At 43.5% G+C, this 19203-nt stretch overlaps 1 protein-coding gene across 1 annotated transcript in view; it reads right to left on the reverse strand.

The window, feature by feature from the left end:
* The window catches only part of OTOP1 (otopetrin 1), a 231884-nt gene that overhangs the window by 13183 nt on the left and 199498 nt on the right, over positions 1-19203 (reverse strand). The window contains exon 5 of the mRNA XM_053700296.1: positions 750-1684. Coding sequence (XP_053556271.1) covers positions 750-1684 — 935 coding nt within the window. The remainder of the gene's footprint in view (positions 1-749; positions 1685-19203) is intronic.

Consider the following 19203-nt stretch of genomic DNA (forward strand, 5'->3'; position numbering starts at 1 on the left):
CTGCAGAAGTTGTGTGCAAATAATTTCTGTGAGAAACCAAAAGTTTGCAAAAAAGTTAACAATTTTTATATGATCATATTTGGTGGCGGAAATATACCAAAATGGGCATATACCTTGGGTTGTCTACTTTAAAAATATATATAGTTTTGAGGTCGATTTTGAGGATTTGGACAGTTCTGCCATACCAAAGTAATTACCCCATTGCATGATTTTAGAAGATGATATACATAGCATGATTAAATAATATATAGCCTAATATATATATATATATATTCTTTGATGACAGAATTTAATCTCTCAATTACTAAACTTTTTAATGTTTAACTGAGAACTTGGAAGTCAAAATTAATAATTCATTATTCAGTGCATGCAATTTAGAAGGTTTGTTCAAGAGCATACACATGACTTGAGGACTTAACGAGGTTTGCAACAGTGTTTCTAACAATGTATATATACAAACAGTGCTCAAGACACCTGCACTCTCCTGAGTGTACCCCGGTATGCTTTCACAGAAAGGAGCTAAGTTTTTAACTAGGAATGCCAAGAGATTTAAGAAGAATGATAGTTTAATTTTGACTTATGTTGCCCTTTAACTAACCATTAATAAAGAGGCAAGTTAATATTTTTTAATCTAATTGAATGAGGCTTCATGGGTTAGGAGGTTTTATCCTATGTCATACTTATTACAAATAGTTTTGTTGATAAATAAAATAAAAGTAGAAAATGATTATGAAGTTAAAAGATCTTACCGATATATTGCATAGGAACAGAAATGCAGCAATGTTTTTGAGGATCCTTCTCTTTGTGTTGAGTTTTGCAGGTCTAGAATGAATTGAAATTGCTGACGGGGATAATTGAATAGAATTATTGTTTTCTTGTTTTTTCTTTTCTTCACTGTTATTTTCAACAAGGGAAATGTTTGAGATGTTTGAGTTTGAGATATAAGGAAACTCTTTGTTGCTAATAGTCACAGCTTCATTATAGACTTCGTATGAAGATGTAAGTGAAAGGGTACTTCTGCTGGACAAAGCAAATATCCTTTCAATAGTTTTATTATCCATTTCGTCATCTTCTTTTCGGTGTATACATTCAATAATAAAAAGGTTCTGGATATATTTTTCAATTATGACCAAAATAGAATATGGCAAGTTATGCCATGCATAGACAGGGTGAGTCTTTGCACATATTATTGCTAAAATAGACCCCCATGATATAAGCCACGAGCCACATGCAGACCCAACTAGAAGATCAGAGTCCAGTTTCTTTGCAGGGCTCTCGGTTTCATCCATTGATTTATTTTCCATCCTATAGATTATGAGACCAATTATCCCTGCAGTGCACATAAGAGAAAGTACTGTAATTGCATATAAATAAAACATTGTAAGTGCCAGCTCACTTTTCCTTTTGGAACGTCCAATCTGTATGAGGTATACAACTAAGACAGCAATGGTAGTGGTTAGAATAATAAGCCCAAATATTGTGCCAACCGTAATACCATGGAATTTAAAATGAATTTTTTGTTGTTGGTGATGTTTCACTGTCCGCCCAATATTCTTCCATAGCACATATAGCATGGTCGATGCTAATATATGGTATTCGATAGTAAATGGATACAGATAGTATATTCCCTGGGAGAATATCGAGCAGACGCTTGATGTGCAATTGCATTCAGGTGTGTGAAGATCTGTAACAAACAAATTTAAGAATGTCATTCATGTGAAGTATTTTTCAAAAGAAGATACATGGATCTGTAGAGGAAGGAGAATCAGTTTCGGTCAAGTTATAGCATAGTATTAATGTTTTGATTATGTTTCAACTGTATCAATAAAGTCCAAATTAAACTTCATGATTCAGATAGCGCATGCAGTTTTAAACAACTTTCCAATTTACTGTTAATTTACTTTTCAATTAGCTTTTTTCTCTTGGTATGCTTTGTTGAAGAGTAAACCTATGTAAGCTTGTTGGACCTCAGGAGTGTGCATGTGTCTTTAGCACAATATGGCAGCAATGTTTCCAACAATGTATAACACTGCTATAACAATGTTGCAAGCACTACTACCATAAAGACACGTGTACGCCCCAGTGATCCTATTGTTTACTTGTGTTTACTCTTTAACAACATATACAATGAGAACAAAGCAAATTTAATAATATAGGTAAACTGAAAAGTTATTTAAAAATAAATGCCCATTAAAGTTTAATTTTAACTTTACAGTCGCTTTAAGAGTGCCTGAAAGATCTTTTAGAAATGTGTTGCTTTTAAAAATGATAAATTGCACAAAATATTCAAAATGATTGAAGCTAAAAATAAATAAATAAGAATCATATTAGATACAGCAAATCTGCTTGCTTCATTTCCTAAATACTAAGTTAAATTTAATTAAATGTTATCAAACTACAATTAGTTTAAAAGAGACAAAACCTATATTTAAAATATGCAGTACTAGTCCTAAAGCCCGTGTACATGGGCCATTTTCTGTAGTGCAGCGGCCCCGCCACTCCCGCTCCCGTCCGGTCACACCCCCCGCCCGCTCATGTCCAACCTCGCCCCCACCATGCACGTCCGCTTCAGCCTGGTCAGGCCCTTATCACACCCACCCCCATCCACCCATTCTCCAGCCACACCCACCCACCCTCCCTGCTGTCTGATCCTCACTGACTGATCCTTCCTTATGGCCAGGTATGTTTGTCCTCGCACAGTCTCTACTGCCCATGACAGCTTCGGATAAATATACCTGGCCTTTTATAATATAGGATATTTGTTCCTAAAGGAATATAATAATGCAAAAATGACATGCTCTAATTTGAGGAGCCAATCAGCAGCAGCATTCACATAGCTGGGTCATGTGACAGACTGGCACTGCTGATTGGCTTACAGGCTGTATCCACTTGAGACAGCAGTGTTTTGTGGCTACTCAACACTACTTTAACTATGTTTTTGAACCCCTTTGTATGGGTTAAGCACATAGAACCTATTTATTAAACTCTAGCCTGGAACTAGTACACCTGTCATCAGGGTGAGTGGGCTACATCTGCTGTCTGCATTTACTATCGCAGACACGCCTCCTGATTTTGTGCAACCAATTGCATAAGAGCAGAGCTTGTCAATCATTCCAGTCGGTATATAGTAACCTCTCGGTCTTAAAGGGACATAAAACAGGTTGAGATATGTGCATATCCTAAAAGGGCTAATTAATTAAAAAATAGTTTGCATAAAAAAATGTTTAAAAATCTGCTGGCAAGTATTTTAAAATAATTTTCAAAAATAAGCAAAATAAATTACATAGCTAAGCTGCCTAGAGCAACCAACTCCTCCCTCTTATCAGTGTTGGAGACACAGGCATTGCATTTCAACTGAGTTCACAGTTTCTAGGCATGCTCCAGCAGATAATTCCTATGCACTTTTACATTCTACAAAAATAACAATAGATATAGATACAACTATAGAAGGAAATGTGTGGGGGGAGTTAGAGCTTTACAATTCAGATACTAAAAATAAAGAGTTAAAAGGACACTGAACCCAAATTTTTTCTTTTGTGATTAAGACAGAATATGACATTTTAAGCAACTATCTAATTTACTCCTATTTTAAACTTTTCTTCATTCTCTTGGTATCTTTATTTGAAATGCAAGAATGTAAGTTTAGATGCCTGGGTTGTTCTTGCTGATTGGTGGATAAATTCATCCATCAATACAAAAGTGCTGTCCAGAGTCCTGAACCAAAAAAAACAAAAAAAAAAAAAACTTAGATGCCTTCTTTTTCAAATAAAGATAGCAAGAGAACAAAGAAAATTGATAATCGGAGTAAATAAGAAAGTTGCTTAAAATTGCATGCTCTATCTGAATCACAAAAGAAAAAATTGGGTTCAGTGTCCCTTTAATAGTGAGGCACTGCAGTATAAATTTGCAGGTAAAGTAATTAAAGTACATGAAATTTTGTCTCTATCCCAACTTGTTTTATGCCCCTTTAACGTGATTGCTCAAGCCTGCACAATATATTTTCAAATAGACTTACTCTTTTCATTAACATAAGTAGTAACAGATTTTATTTAAAAGATTTCAACCTATTTTTCACTGCTTTTGAGAATGAGCTGAGCATTTGACACATAAATATTTCTAAGTCTAAATAAACCTTTGTGTTAGCAATACAAATGCTTTAAATTAATTCATTTTCTTAATGCTTTAAAAAAAATATTTTTAGAGGTTCCCAAAGTGTTATTGTTGTAATTGAAATGTGTTGTTATGGATGTGTTATTAGTTCTTAAAAAATAATAATATTGATGTATTGCATGATGAGAAATCTATTTTACTTTTTTAAATGATATGGTTGAGGAAGTCTACTTTTTAAAAGTTATTAAAATTTCAATAATGTTTTAGTGTGACAGAAATAGGTGATAGATATGACACATGCAAACTCATTTCAGATTTTAGAGCCTGGGTATTCACATAAATGAATTTCGACAGAATCCGATTTTTTATTTCATATTGTGACTATACTTTTTGTAACTTGGTGTACAGACCTCAAATAGACCCACTGTCTCATAAATTCAAATATTTTTTATTACTATCCAGTAAATATTGGAGAGGTGTTTTTTATTAATTTCAAGGCAATTCCAATGAATCCGTGAAACTGCTGAATTCCATTTGAAAAATCATTAAAAAGTTACAATATTTCTGAGTTTCCTTTTTTTTTTTTTTCCTTCCAAAACACAAAAAAACGAACTCCTAGATTACTAGTTTTGTCGGTAAAAACTTGCGGAGCTAACGCTCCTTTTTTTTCCAGCGCTCACTTTAAACAACGCTGGTATTATAAGTTTTCTGAATGGCTGCGTTAGCCTCAGAAAAGTGAGCGTTGTGCAAAATTTAGCTCCACTTCTCACCTCAATACCAGCGTTGCTTACGGTAGTGGTAAGCTGGAAAAACGTGCTCGTGCACGATATTCCCATAGGATACAATGGGGCTGAGCTGGCTGAAAAAAAACACCTGCAAAAAAGCAGCGTTCAGCTCCTAATGCAGCCCCATTGTTTCCTATGGGAAATACTTTCTAAGTCTACACCTAACACCCTAACATGAACCCCGAGTCTAAACACCCCTAACCTTACACTTATTAACCCCTAATCTGCCGCCCCCGCTATCGCTGACACCTACATTATATTATTAACCCCTAATCTGCCGCTCCGGACACCGCCACCACCTACATTATCCCTATGAACCCCTAATCTGCTGCCCCCAACATCGCTGACACCTACATTATATTTATTAACCCCTAATCTTCCGCCCCCAACGTCACCGCCACCTACCTACAATTATTAACCCCTAATCTGCCGAACGGACATCGCCGCCACTATAATAAATGTATTAACCTCTAAACCGCCGCACTCCCGCCTCGCAAACACTATAATAAATTGTATTAACCCCTAATCTGCCCTCTCTAACATCGCCGCCACCTACCTATAATTATTAACCCCTAATCTGCCGCCCCCAACGTCGCCGCTACTATAATAAAGTTATTAACCCCTAAACCTAAGTCTAACCCTAACCCTAACAACCCTCTAAGTTAAATATAATTTAAAGAAATCTAAATAAAATTACTATAATTAAATAAATTATTCCTATTTAAAACTAAATACTTACCTATAAAATAAACCATAAGATAGCTACAATATAACTAATAGTTACATTGTAGCTATTTTAGGATTTATATTTATTTTACAGGCACCTTTCTATTTATTTTAACTAGGTACAATAGCTATTAAATAGTTAATAACTATTTAATAGCTACCTAGTTAAAATAATTACAAAATTACCTGTAAAATAAATCCTAACCTAAGTTACAAATACACCTAACACTACACTATCAATAAATTAATTAAATAAATGAACTACAATTATCTAAACTAAAATACAATTAAATAGAATTGACCTTGCATTCTATTCGCTGATCCAATAAGCCAATTGGATTGAACTTCAATCCGATTGGCTGATTAAATCAACCAATCGGATTTTTCCTACCTTAATTCCGATTGGCTGATAGAATCCTATCAGCCAATCGGAATTTGAGGGACGCCATCTTGGATGACGTCATTTAAAGGAACCTTCATTCGTCGTTAGTCCGTCGGCCAAGGAGGATGTTCTGCGTCGGAGGTCTTGAAGATGGAGCCGCGGATGGATGAAGACTTCTGCCCCGCTTGGATGAAGTCTTCTGCCGGATGGAGGACCTCTTCTGCCCTGCGGATGGATGAAGACTTCTGCCGGATGGAGGACCACATCGCCCGGATTGGATGAAGAATTCGGCCCGGCTGGGTGAACACAGCTCAAGGTAGGGTGATCTTCAGTGGTTTAGTGTTAGGTTTTTTTAAGGGGGGATTGGGTGGGTTTTAGAGTAGGGGTGTGTGGGTGGTGGGTTTTAATGTTGGGGGGTCTTATATTTTTTTTACAGGTAAAAGAGCTGATTACTTTGGGGCAATGCCCCGCAAAAAGCCCTTTAAGGTAAAACAGCTGATTACTTTTGTAATTTAGTATAGGGTAGGGAATTTTATTATTTTGGGGGGCTTTTTTTTATTTTATTAGGGGGCTTAGATTTGGTGTAATTAGATTAAATTTCTTGTTATATTTTTTTATTTTTTTGTAATTTAGTGTTTGTTTGTTTTTGTACTATAGTACTATATATATTGTACCTAGTTAAAATAAATACAAAGTTGCCTGTAAAATAAATATAAATCCTAAAATAGCTACAATGTAACTATTAGTTATATTGTAGCTATCTTATGGTTTATTTTATAGGTAAGTATTTAGTTTTAAATAGGAATAATTTATTTAATTATAGTAATTTTATTTAGATTTCTTTAAATTATATTTAACTTTTGAGGGTGTTAGGGTTAGGGTTAGACTTAGGTTTAGGGGTTAATAACTTTATTATAGTAGCAGCGACGTTGGGGGCGGCAGATTAGGGGTTAATAATTGTAGGTAGGTGGCGGCGATGTTAGGGACGGCAGATTAGGGGTTAATACAATTTATTATAGTGTTTGCGAGGCGGTCGGCAGATTAGGGGTTAATAAGTGTAGGTAGGTGGCGGCGATGTTGGGGGGGCAGATTAGCGGTTAATAAATATAATGTAGGTGTCTGAGATGTTAGGGACAGCAGATTTGGGGTTCATAGGGATAATGTAGGTGGCGGCGATGTCCGGTCGGCAGATTAGGGGTTAAATAAATTTATTATAGTGTTTGCGATGTGGGGGGGCCTCGGTTTAGGGGTTCATAGATAGTTTATGGGTGTTAATGTACTTTGTAGCACTGTAGTTAAGAGCTTTATGTTCCGGCGTTAGCCCATAAAACTCTTAACTACTGACGTTTTTATGCGGTAGGAGTCTTGGAGGTAGAGCTGTACCGCTCACTTTCTCCAAGACTTGTAATACCAGCGTTAGGCAAATCCCATTAAAAAGATAGGATACGCAATTGACGTAAGGGGATTTGCGGTAACCAAAGAAGAAAAGTGAGCGGTACACCTGTACCTGCCATACTCGTAATACCAGCGGGCGTTAAAAAGCAGCGTTAGGACCCCTTAACGCTGTTTTTTAAAGCTAACGCAGAACTCGTAATCTAGGCGTAAATGTTTGAGAAAGAAGGTATGAAATGAGGTTCACAAGAATTCTATGAAAGTAAAAGATATACAACCAAAATAAAATTCCGACATGATAAATTATGAATTGAAATCCACAAATGGGTTAAACACACAGTAGTGGAAAATGCTAACTACACAACAGAGGTTTATATATATATATATATATATATATATATATATATTATCCTCCTCATGTATCTGCACTCATAATTTCAATGTGTCTTCAACCAGGGTGCAAATTCAAAATATCAATAGAAGTTCAAAGCACGGACTGCACTCACTGGATTTAGATTAATAAAATGTTATTTATTACGTGTTAACGTTTCAGGGTTCGCAAGACCCCTTCCTCAGACCAGACAGTGAAAAAATGATATCAGTGCAATTTATATATGCTAAGTCCCACAAAAAATGCCCCAAAACTGTGTCACCATAACAACCCAACAAAATTTACCTGGTTGCAAGTGTATACAAATAAAGATAAGTGTATTCCTAAACATGTAGTGCTGTGTGCATATATACAAAAAATGTAAATTGCATTCAACATACCATTATCAGCAATTGTCATCACCACGTGTCACATATGATTACCAATCTTTATCTGTATTTATAAAAAGCAGCTTATATTCCCCAATGGGTTTAGCAAGTTCAGACATTTAATAATATTTAATATATTTAGCAAGGTCTAAAATGAAAGTACCGGCCAGTATCATAGACAGTATAGTTAAAATGCACATATTAAAGGGACAGTCAAGTCCCAAAAAATCTTTCATGTTTTAAATAGGGCATGCAATTTTAAACAACTTCCCAATTTACTTTTATCACCAATTTTGCTTTGTTCTCTTTGTATTCTTAGTTGAAAGCTAAAACTAGGAGGTTCATATGCTAATTTCTTAGACCTTGAAGACTGCCTCTAATCTGAATACATTTTGACCACTAGAGGGCATTAGTTCACATGTTTCATATAGATAACATTGAGCTCATGCACGTAAAGTGACCTAGGACTGAGCACTGATTGGCTAAACTGCATGTCTGTCAAAAGAACTGAAATAAGGGGGCAGTCAGCAGAAGCTTAGATACAAGGTAATCACAGAGGTAAAAAGTATATTAATATAACTGTGTTGGTTATGCAAAACTGGGGAATGGGTAATAAAGGGATTATCTTTCTTTTTAAACAACATAAATTCTGGTGTTGACTGTCCCTTTAAGTAAAAACGGCTTCAGCACAATCTCACTGAACTTATTTACAGTATAGCACATATCAACAAAAAACGGCTTCTGTACAAACTTATTGACATTATTAATCATCAACCAAGAAAATCGATATGCAACGTGTTAGTTATGCATATAGCACTTATGTCATACAAATATAAAGAGGGATGTGGCGGTTTTCGTGTTAATCCATGGGTAAAGCATCAGTCATTAATTCTAGGCAACAAATCGCTTCAGTATTAAGGTTCACTGTCAGACCTGTGAGCCTGTTACGTGCTCATATTGATGACGTGTGAGTCAAAAGGCTGGTTTCGTTATTTGCATACAAAGAGAGAAGCGCTCTACCAGGAACGAACAACAGCTCAGTGGCTTGTTCTATGGTGATTTACCACCCGGAAGCAGCCTCTTTTAGACCAGTGTGCTTTTCACAGAAGAAAACTTTCCTGAAGTATATCAGTCTGATCCCGCCAAGTATGGTCAGTCCAGCCCCGAAATACCAGGCAATTCTCCTCTGAACAAGGAACATGACAACCCCAGACGATCGTTTCGGCCTCCTATGGGCCTCGTCAGTGAGGTGCAGCCACATTCCTCTAAGCACACTGGGCAAGGAGTCCACGTCTGGTTTCCCCCATCAACCATAGGGAGACTTCCCCAGGGTCATAATAATTTGCATACAAAGAGAGAAGCGCTCTACCAGGAACGAACAACAGCTCAGTGGCTTGTTCTATGGCGATTTACCACCCGGAAGCAGCCTCTTTTAGACCAGTGTGCTTTTCACAGAAGAAAACTTTCCTGAAGTATATCAGTCTGATCCCGCCAAGTATGGTCAGTCCAGCCCCGAAATACCAGGCAATTCTCCTCTGAACAAGGAACATGACAACCCCAGACGATCGTTTCGGCCTCCTATGGGCCTCGTCAGTGAGGTGCAGCCACATTCCTCTAAGCACACTGGGCAAGGAGTCCACGTCTGGTTTCCCCCATCACCCATAGGGAGACTTCCCCAGGGTCATAATAATTTGCATACAAAGAGAGAAGCGCTCTACCAGGAACGAACAACAGCTCAGTGGCTTGTTCTATGGCGATTTACCACCCGGAAGCAGCCTCTTTTAGACCAGTGTGCTTTTCACAGAAGAAAACTTTCCTGAAGTATATCAGTCTGATCCCGCCAAGTATGGTCAGTCCAGCCCCGAAATACCAGGCAATTCTCCTCTGAACAAGGAACATGACAACCCCAGACGATCGTTTCGGCCTCCTATGGGCCTCGTCAGTGAGGTGCAGCCACATTCCTCTAAGCACACTGGGCAAGGAGTCCACGTCTGGTTTCCCCCATCACCCATAGGGAGACTTCCCCAGGGTCATAATAATTTGCATACAAAGAGAGAAGCGCTCTACCAGGAACGAACAACAGCTCAGTGGCTTGTTCTATGGCGATTTACCACCCGGAAGCAGCCTCTTTTAGACCAGTGTGCTTTTCACAGAAGAAAACTTTCCTGAAGTATATCAGTCTGATCCCGCCAAGTATGGTCAGTCCAGCCCCGAAATACCAGGCAATTCTCCTCTGAACAAGGAACATGACAACCCCAGACGATCGTTTCGGCCTCCTATGGGCCTCGTCAGTGAGGTGCAGCCACATTCCTCTAAGCACACTGGGCAAGGAGTCCACGTCTGGTTTCCCCCATCACCCATAGGGAGACTTCCCCAGGGTCATAATAATTTGCATACAAAGAGAGAAGCGCTCTACCAGGAACGAACAACAGCTCAGTGGCTTGTTCTATGGCGATTTACCACCCGGAAGCAGCCTCTTTTAGACCAGTGTGCTTTTCACAGAAGAAAACTTTCCTGAAGTATATCAGTCTGATCCCGCCAAGTATGGTCAGTCCAGCCCCGAAATACCAGGCAATTCTCCTCTGAACAAGGAACATGACAACCCCAGACGATCGTTTCGGCCTCCTATGGGCCTCGTCAGTGAGGTGCAGCCACATTCCTCTAAGCACACTGGGCAAGGAGTCCACGTCTGGTTTCCCCCATCACCCATAGGGAGACTTCCCCAGGGTCATAATAATTTGCATACAAAGAGAGAAGCGCTCTACCAGGAACGAACAACAGCTCAGTGGCTTGTTCTATGGCGATTTACCACCCGGAAGCAGCCTCTTTTAGACCAGTGTGCTTTTCACAGAAGAAAACTTTCCTGAAGTATATCAGTCTGATCCCGCCAAGTATGGTCAGTCCAGCCCCGAAATACCAGGCAATTCTCCTCTGAACAAGGAACATGACAACCCCAGACGATCGTTTCGGCCTCCTATGGGCCTCGTCAGTGAGGTGCAGCCACATTCCTCTAAGCACACTGGGCAAGGAGTCCACGTCTGGTTTCCCCCATCACCCATAGGGAGACTTCCCCAGGGTCATAATAATTTGCATACAAAGAGAGAAGCGCTCTACCAGGAACGAACAACAGCTCAGTGGCTTGTTCTATGGCGATTTACCACCCGGAAGCAGCCTCTTTTAGACCAGTATGCTTTTCACAGAAGAAAACTTTCCTGAAGTATATCAGTCTGATCCCGCCAAGTATGGTCAGTCCAGCCCCGAAATACCAGGCAATTCTCCTCTGAACAAGGAACATGACAACCCCAGACGATCGTTTCGGCCTCCTATGGGCCTCGTCAGTGAGGTGCAGCCACATTCCTCTAAGCACACTGGGCAAGGAGTCCACGTCTGGTTTCCCCCCATCACCCATAGGGAGACTTCCCCAGGGTCATAATAATTTGCATACAAAGAGAGAAGCGCTCTACCAGGAACGAACAACAGCTCAGTGGCTTGTTCTATGGCGATTTACCACCCGGAAGCAGCCTCTTTTAGACCAGTGTGCTTTTCACAGAAGAAAACTTTCCTGAAGTATATCAGTCTGATCCCGCCAAGTATGGTCAGTCCAGCCCCGAAATACCAGGCAATTCTCCTCTGAACAAGGAACATGACAACCCCAGACGATCGTTTCGGCCTCCTATGGGCCTCGTCAGTGAGGTGCAGCCACATTCCTCTAAGCACACTGGGCAAGGAGTCCACGTCTGGTTTCCCCCATCACCCATAGGGAGACTTCCCCAGGGTCATAATAATTTGCATACAAAGAGAGAAGCGCTCTACCAGGAACGAACAACAGCTCAGTGGCTTGTTCTATGGCGATTTACCACCCGGAAGCAGCCTCTTTTAGACCAGTGTGCTTTTCACAGAAGAAAACTTTCCTGAAGTATATCAGTCTGATCCCGCCAAGTATGGTCAGTCCAGCCCCGAAATACCAGGCAATTCTCCTCTGAACAAGGAACATGACAACCCCAGACGATCGTTTCGGCCTCCTATGGGCCTCGTCAGTGAGGTGCAGCCACATTCCTCTAAGCACACTGGGCAAGGAGTCCACGTCTGGTTTCCCCCATCACCCATAGGGAGACTTCCCCAGGGTCATAATAATTTGCATACAAAGAGAGAAGCGCTCTACCAGGAACGAACAACAGCTCAGTGGCTTGTTCTATGGCGATTTACCACCCGGAAGCAGCCTCTTTTAGACCAGTGTGCTTTTCACAGAAGAAAACTTTCCTGAAGTATATCAGTCTGATCCCGCCAAGTATGGTCAGTCCAGCCCCGAAATACCAGGCAATTCTCCTCTGAACAAGGAACATGACAACCCCAGACGATCGTTTCGGCCTCCTATGGGCCTCGTCAGTGAGGTGCAGCCACATTCCTCTTAGCACACTGGGCAAGGAGTCCACGTCTGGTTTCCCCCATCACCCATAGGGAGACTTCCCCAGGGTCATAATAATTTGCATACAAAGAGAGAAGCGCTCTACCAGGAACGAACAACAGCTCAGTGGCTTGTTCTATGGCGATTTACCACCCGGAAGCAGCCTCTTTTAGACCAGTGTGCTTTTCACAGAAGAAAACTTTCCTGAAGTATATCAGTCTGATCCCGCCAAGTATGGTCAGTCCAGCCCCGAAATACCAGGCAATTCTCCTCTGAACAAGGAACATGACAACCCCAGACGATCGTTTCGGCCTCCTATGGGCCTCGTCAGTGAGGTGCAGCCACATTCCTCTAAGCACACTGGGCAAGGAGTCCACGTCTGGTTTCCCCCATCACCCATAGGGAGACTTCCCCAGGGTCATAATAATTTGCATACAAAGAGAGAAGCGCTCTACCAGGAACGAACAACAGCTCAGCGGCTTGTTCTATGGCGATTTACCACCCGGAAGCAGCCTCTTTTAGACCAGTGTGCTTTTCACAGAAGAAAACTTTCCTGAAGTATATCAGTCTGATCCCGCCAAGTATGGTCAGTCCAGCCCCGAAATACCAGGCAATTCTCCTCTGAACAAGGAACATGACAACCCCAGACGATCGTTTCGGCCTCCTATGGGCCTCGTCAGTGAGGTGCAGCCACATTCCTCTAAGCACACTGAGCAAGGAGTCCACGTCTGGTTTCCCCCATCACCCATAGGGAGACTTCCCCAGGGTCATAATAATTTGCATACAAAGAGAGAAGCGCTCTACCAGGAACGAACAACAGCTCAGTGGCTTGTTCTATGGCGATTTACCACCCGGAAGCAGCCTCTTTTAGACCAGTGTGCTTTTCACAGAAGAAAACTTTCCTGAAGTATATCAGTCTGATCCCGCCAAGTATGGTCAGTCCAGCCCCGAAATACCAGGCAATTCTCCTCTGAACAAGGAACATGACAACCCCAGACGATCGTTTCGGCCTCCTATGGGCCTCGTCAGTGAGGTGCAGCCACATTCCTCTAAGCACACTGGGCAAGGAGTCCACGTCTGGTTTCCCCCATCACCCATAGGGAGACTTCCCCAGGGTCATAATAATTTGCATACAAAGAGAGAAGCGCTCTACCAGGAACGAACAACAGCTCAGTGGCTTGTTCTATGGCGATTTACCACCCGGAAGCAGCCTCTTTTAGACCAGTGTGCTTTTCACAGAAGAAAACTTTCCTGAAGTATATCAGTCTGATCCCGCCAAGTATGGTCAGTCCAGCCCCGAAATACCAGGCAATTCTCCTCTGAACAAGGAACATGACAACCCCAGACGATCGTTTCGGCCTCCTATGGGCCACGTCAGTGAGGTGCAGCCACATTCCTCTAAGCACACTGGGCAAGGAGTCCACGTCTGGTTTCCCCCATCACCCATAGGGAGACTTCCCCAGGGTCATAATAATTTGCATACAAAGAGAGAAGCGCTCTACCAGGAACGAACAACAGCTCAGTGGCTTGTTCTATGGCGATTTACCACCCGGAAGCAGCCTCTTTTAGACCAGTGTGCTTTTCACAGAAGAAAACTTTCCTGAAGTATATCAGTCTGATCCCGCCAAGTATGGTCAGTCCAGCCCCGAAATACCAGGCAATTCTCCTCTGAACAAGGAACATGACAACCCCAGACGATCGTTTCGGCCTCCTATGGGCCTCGTCAGTGAGGTGCAGCCACATTCCTCTAAGCACACTGGGCAAGGAGTCCACGTCTGGTTTCCCCCATCACCCATAGGGAGACTTCCCCAGGGTCATAATAATTTGCATACAAAGAGAGAAGCGCTCTACCAGGAACGAACAACAGCTCAGTGGCTTGTTCTATGGCGATTTACCACCCGGAAGCAGCCTCTTTTAGACCAGTGTGCTTTTCACAGAAGAAAACTTTCCTGAAGTATATCAGTCTGATCCCGCCAAGTATGGTCAGTCCAGCCCCGAAATACCAGGCAATTCTCCTCTGAACAAGGAACATGACAACCCCAGACGATCGTTTCGGCCTCCTATGGGCCTCGTCAGTGAGGTGCAGCCACATTCCTCTAAGCACACTGGGCAAGGAGTCCACGTCTGGTTTCCCCCATCACCCATAGGGAGACTTCCCCAGGGTCATAATAATTTGCATACAAAGAGAGAAGCGCTCTACCAGGAACGAACAACAGCTCAGTGGCTTGTTCTATGGCGATTTACCACCCGGAAGCAGCCTCTTTTAGACCAGTGTGCTTTTCACAGAAGAAAACTTTCCTGAAGTATATCAGTCTGATCCCGCCAAGTATGGTCAGTCCAGCCCCGAAATACCAGGCAATTCTCCTCTGAACAAGGAACATGACAACCCCAGACGATCGTTTCGGCCTCCTATGGGCCTCGTCAGTGAGGTGCAGCCACATTCCTCTAAGCACACTGGGCAAGGAGTCCACGTCTGGTTTCCCCCATCACCCATAGGGAGACTTCCCCAGGGTCATAATAATTTGCATACAAAGAGAGAAGCGCTCTACCAGGAACGAACAACAGCTCAGTGGCTTGTTCTATGGCGATTTACCACCCGGAAGCAGCCTCTTTTAGACCAGTGTGCTTTTCACAGAAGAAAACTTTCCTGAAGTATATCAGTCTGATCCCGCCAAGTATGGTCAGTCCAGCCCCGAAATACCAGGCAATTCTCCTCTGAACAAGGAACATGACAACCCCAGACGATCGTTTCGGCCTCCTATGGGCCTCGTCAGTGAGGTGCAGCCACATTCCTCTAAGCACACTGGGCAAGGAGTCCACGTCTGGTTTCCCCCATCACCCATAGGGAGACTTCCCCAGGGTCATAATAATTTGCATACAAAGAGAGAAGCGCTCTACCAGGAACGAACAACAGCTCAGTGGCTTGTTCTATGGCGATTTACCACCCGGAAGCAGCCTCTTTTAGACCAGTGTGCTTTTCACAGAAGAAAACTTTCCTGAAGTATATCAGTCTGATCCCGCCAAGTATGGTCAGTCCAGCCCCGAAATACCAGGCAATTCTCCTCTGAACAAGGAACATGACAACCCCAGACGATCGTTTCGGCCTCCTATGGGCCTCGTCAGTGAGGTGCAGCCACATTCCTCTAAGCACACTGGGCAAGGAGTCCACGTCTGGTTTCCCCCATCACCCATAGGGAGACTTCCCCAGGGTCATAATAATTTGCATACAAAGAGAGAAGCGCTCTACCAGGAACGAACAACAGCTCAGTGGCTTGTTCTATGGCGATTTACCACCCGGAAGCAGCCTCTTTTAGACCAGTGTGCTTTTCACAGAAGAAAACTTTCCTGAAGTATATCAGTCTGATCCCGCCAAGTATGGTCAGTCCAGCCCCGAAATACCAGGCAATTCTCCTCTGAACAAGGAACATGACAACCCCAGACGATCGTTTCGGCCTCCTATGGGCCTCGTCAGTGAGGTGCAGCCACATTCCTCTAAGCACACTGGGCAAGGAGTCCACGTCTGGTTTCCCCCATCACCCATAGGGAGACTTCCCCAGGGTCATAATAATTTGCATACAAAGAGAGAAGCGCTCTACCAGGAACGAACAACAGCTCAGTGGCTTGTTCTATGGCGATTTACCACCCGGAAGCAGCCTCTTTTAGACCAGTGTGCTTTTCACAGAAGAAAACTTTCCTGAAGTATATCAGTCTGATCCCGCCAAGTATGGTCAGTCCAGCCCCGAAATACCAGGCAATTCTCCTCTGAACAAGGAACATGACAACCCCAGACGATCGTTTCGGCCTCCTATGGGCCTCGTCAGTGAGGTGCAGCCACATTCCTCTAAGCACACTGGGCAAGGAGTCCACGTCTGGTTTCCCCCATCACCCATAGGGAGACTTCCCCAGGGTCATAATAATTTGCATGCAAAGAGAGAAGCGCTCTACCAGGAACGAACAACAGCTCAGTGGCTTGTTCTATGGCGATTTACCACCCGGAAGCAGCCTCTTTTAGACCAGTGTGCTTTTCACAGAAGAAAACTTTCCTGAAGTATATCAGTCTGATCCCGCCAAGTATGGTCAGTCCAGCCCCGAAATACCAGGCAATTCTCCTCTGAACAAGGAACATGACAACCCCAGACGATCGTTTCGGCCTCCTATGGGCCTCGTCAGTGAGGTGCAGCCACATTCCTCTAAGCACACTGGGCAAGGAGTCCACGTCTGGTTTCCCCCATCACCCATAGGGAGACTTCCCCAGGGTCATAATAATTTGCATACAAAGAGAGAAGCGCTCTACCAGGAACGAACAACAGCTCAGTGGCTTGTTCTATGGCGATTTACCACCCGGAAGCAGCCTCTTTTAGACCAGTGTGCTTTTCACAGAAGAAAACTTTCCTGAAGTATATCAGTCTGATCCCGCCAAGTATGGTCAGTCCAGCCCCGAAATACCAGGCAATTCTCCTCTGAACAAGGAACATGACAACCCCAGACGATCGTTTCGGCCTCCTATGGGCCTCGTCAGTGAGGTGCAGCCACATTCCTCTAAGCACACTGGGCAAGGAGTCCACGTCTGGTTTCCCCCATCACCCATAGGGAGACTTCCCCAGGGTCATAATAATTTGCATACAAAGAGAGAAGCGCTCTACCAGGAACGAACAACAGCTCAGTGGCTTGTTCTATGGCGATTTACCACCCGGAAGCAGCCTCTTTTAGACCAGTGTGCTTTTCACAGAAGAAAACTTTCCTGAAGTATATCAGTCTGATCCCGCCAAGTATGGTCAGTCCAGCCCCGAAATACCAGGCAATTCTCCTCTGAACAAGGAACATGACAACCCCAGACGATCGTTTCGGCCTCCTATGGGCCTCGTCAGTGAGGTGCAGCCACATTCCTCTAAGCACACTGGGCAAGGAGTCCACGTCTGGTTTCCCCCATCACCCATAGGGAGACTTCCCCAGGGTCATAATAATTTGCATACAAAGAGAGAAGCGCTCTACCAGGAACGAACAACAGCTCAGTGGCTTGTTCTATGGCGATTTACCACCCGGAAGCAGCCTCTTTTAGACCAGTGTGCTTTTCACAGAAGAAAACTTTCCTGAAGTATATCAGTCTGATCCCGCCAAGTATGGTCAGTCCAGCCCCGAAATACCAGGCAATTCTCCTCTGAACAAGGAACATGACAACCCCAGACGATCGTTTCGGCCTCCTATGGGCCTCGTCAGTGAGGTGCAGCCACATTCCTCTAAGCACACTGGGCAAGGAGTCCACGTCTGGTTTCCCCCATCACCCATAGGGAGACTTCCCCAGGGTCATAATAATTTGCATACAAAGAGAGAAGCGCTCTACCAGGAACGAACAACAGCTCAGTGGCTTGTTCTATGGCGATTTACCACCCGGAAGCAGCCTCTTTTAGACCAGTGTGCTTTTCACAGAAGAAAACTTTCCTGAAGTATATCAGTCTGATCCCGCCAAGTATGGTCAGTCCAGCCCCGAAATACCAGGCAATTCTCCTCTGAACAAGGAACATGACAACCCCAGACGATCGTTTCGGCCTCCTATGGGCCTCGTCAGTGAGGTGCAGCCACATTCCTCTAAGCACACTGGGCAAGGAGTCCACGTCTGGTTTCCCCCATCACCCATAGGGAGACTTCCCCAGGGTCATAATAATTTGCATACAAAGAGAGAAGCGCTCTACCAGGAACGAACAACAGCTCAGTGGCTTGTTCTATGGCGATTTACCACCCGGAAGCAGCCTCTTTTAGACCAGTGTGCTTTTCACAGAAGAAAACTTTCCTGAAGTATATCAGTCTGATCCCGCCAAGTATGGTCAGTCCAGCCCCGAAATACCAGGCAATTCTCCTCTGAACAAGGAACATGACAACCCCAGACGATCGTTTCGGCCTCCTATGGGCCTCGTCAGTGAGGTGCAGCCACATTCCTCTAAGCACACTGGGCAAGGAGTCCACGTCTGGTTTCCCCCATCACCCATAGGGAGACTTCCCCAGGGTCATAATAATTTGCATACAAAGAGAGAAGCGCTCTACCAGGAACGAACAACAGCTCAGTGGCTTGTTCTATGGCGATTTACCACCCGGAAGCAGCCTCTTTTAGACCAGTGTGCTTTTCACAGAAGAAAACTTTCCTGAAGTATATCAGTCTGATCCCGCCAAGTATGGTCAGTCCAGCCCCGAAATACCAGGCAATTCTCCTCTGAACAAGGAACATGACAACCCCAGACGATCGTTTCGGCCTCCTATGGGCCTCGTCAGTGAGGTGCAGCCACATTCCTCTAAGCACACTGGGCAAGGAGTCCACGTCTGGTTTCCCCCATCACCCATAGGGAGACTTCCCCAGGGTCATAATAATTTGCATACAAAGAGAGAAGCGCTCTACCAGGAACGAACAACAGCTCAGTGGCTTGTTCTATGGCGATTTACCACCCGGAAGCAGCCTCTTTTAGACCAGTGTGCTTTTCACAGAAGAAAACTTTCCTGAAGTATATCAGTCTGATCCCGCCAAGTATGGTCAGTCCAGCCCCGAAATACCAGGCAATTCTCCTCTGAACAAGGAACATGACAACCCCAGACGATCGTTTCGGCCTCCTATGGGCCTCGTCAGTGAGGTGCAGCCACATTCCTCTAAGCACACT

The sequence above is a fragment of the Bombina bombina genome, chromosome 2 (assembly GCF_027579735.1).
Source record: "Bombina bombina isolate aBomBom1 chromosome 2, aBomBom1.pri, whole genome shotgun sequence".
Classification (NCBI taxonomy): Eukaryota; Metazoa; Chordata; class Amphibia; order Anura; family Bombinatoridae; genus Bombina; species Bombina bombina.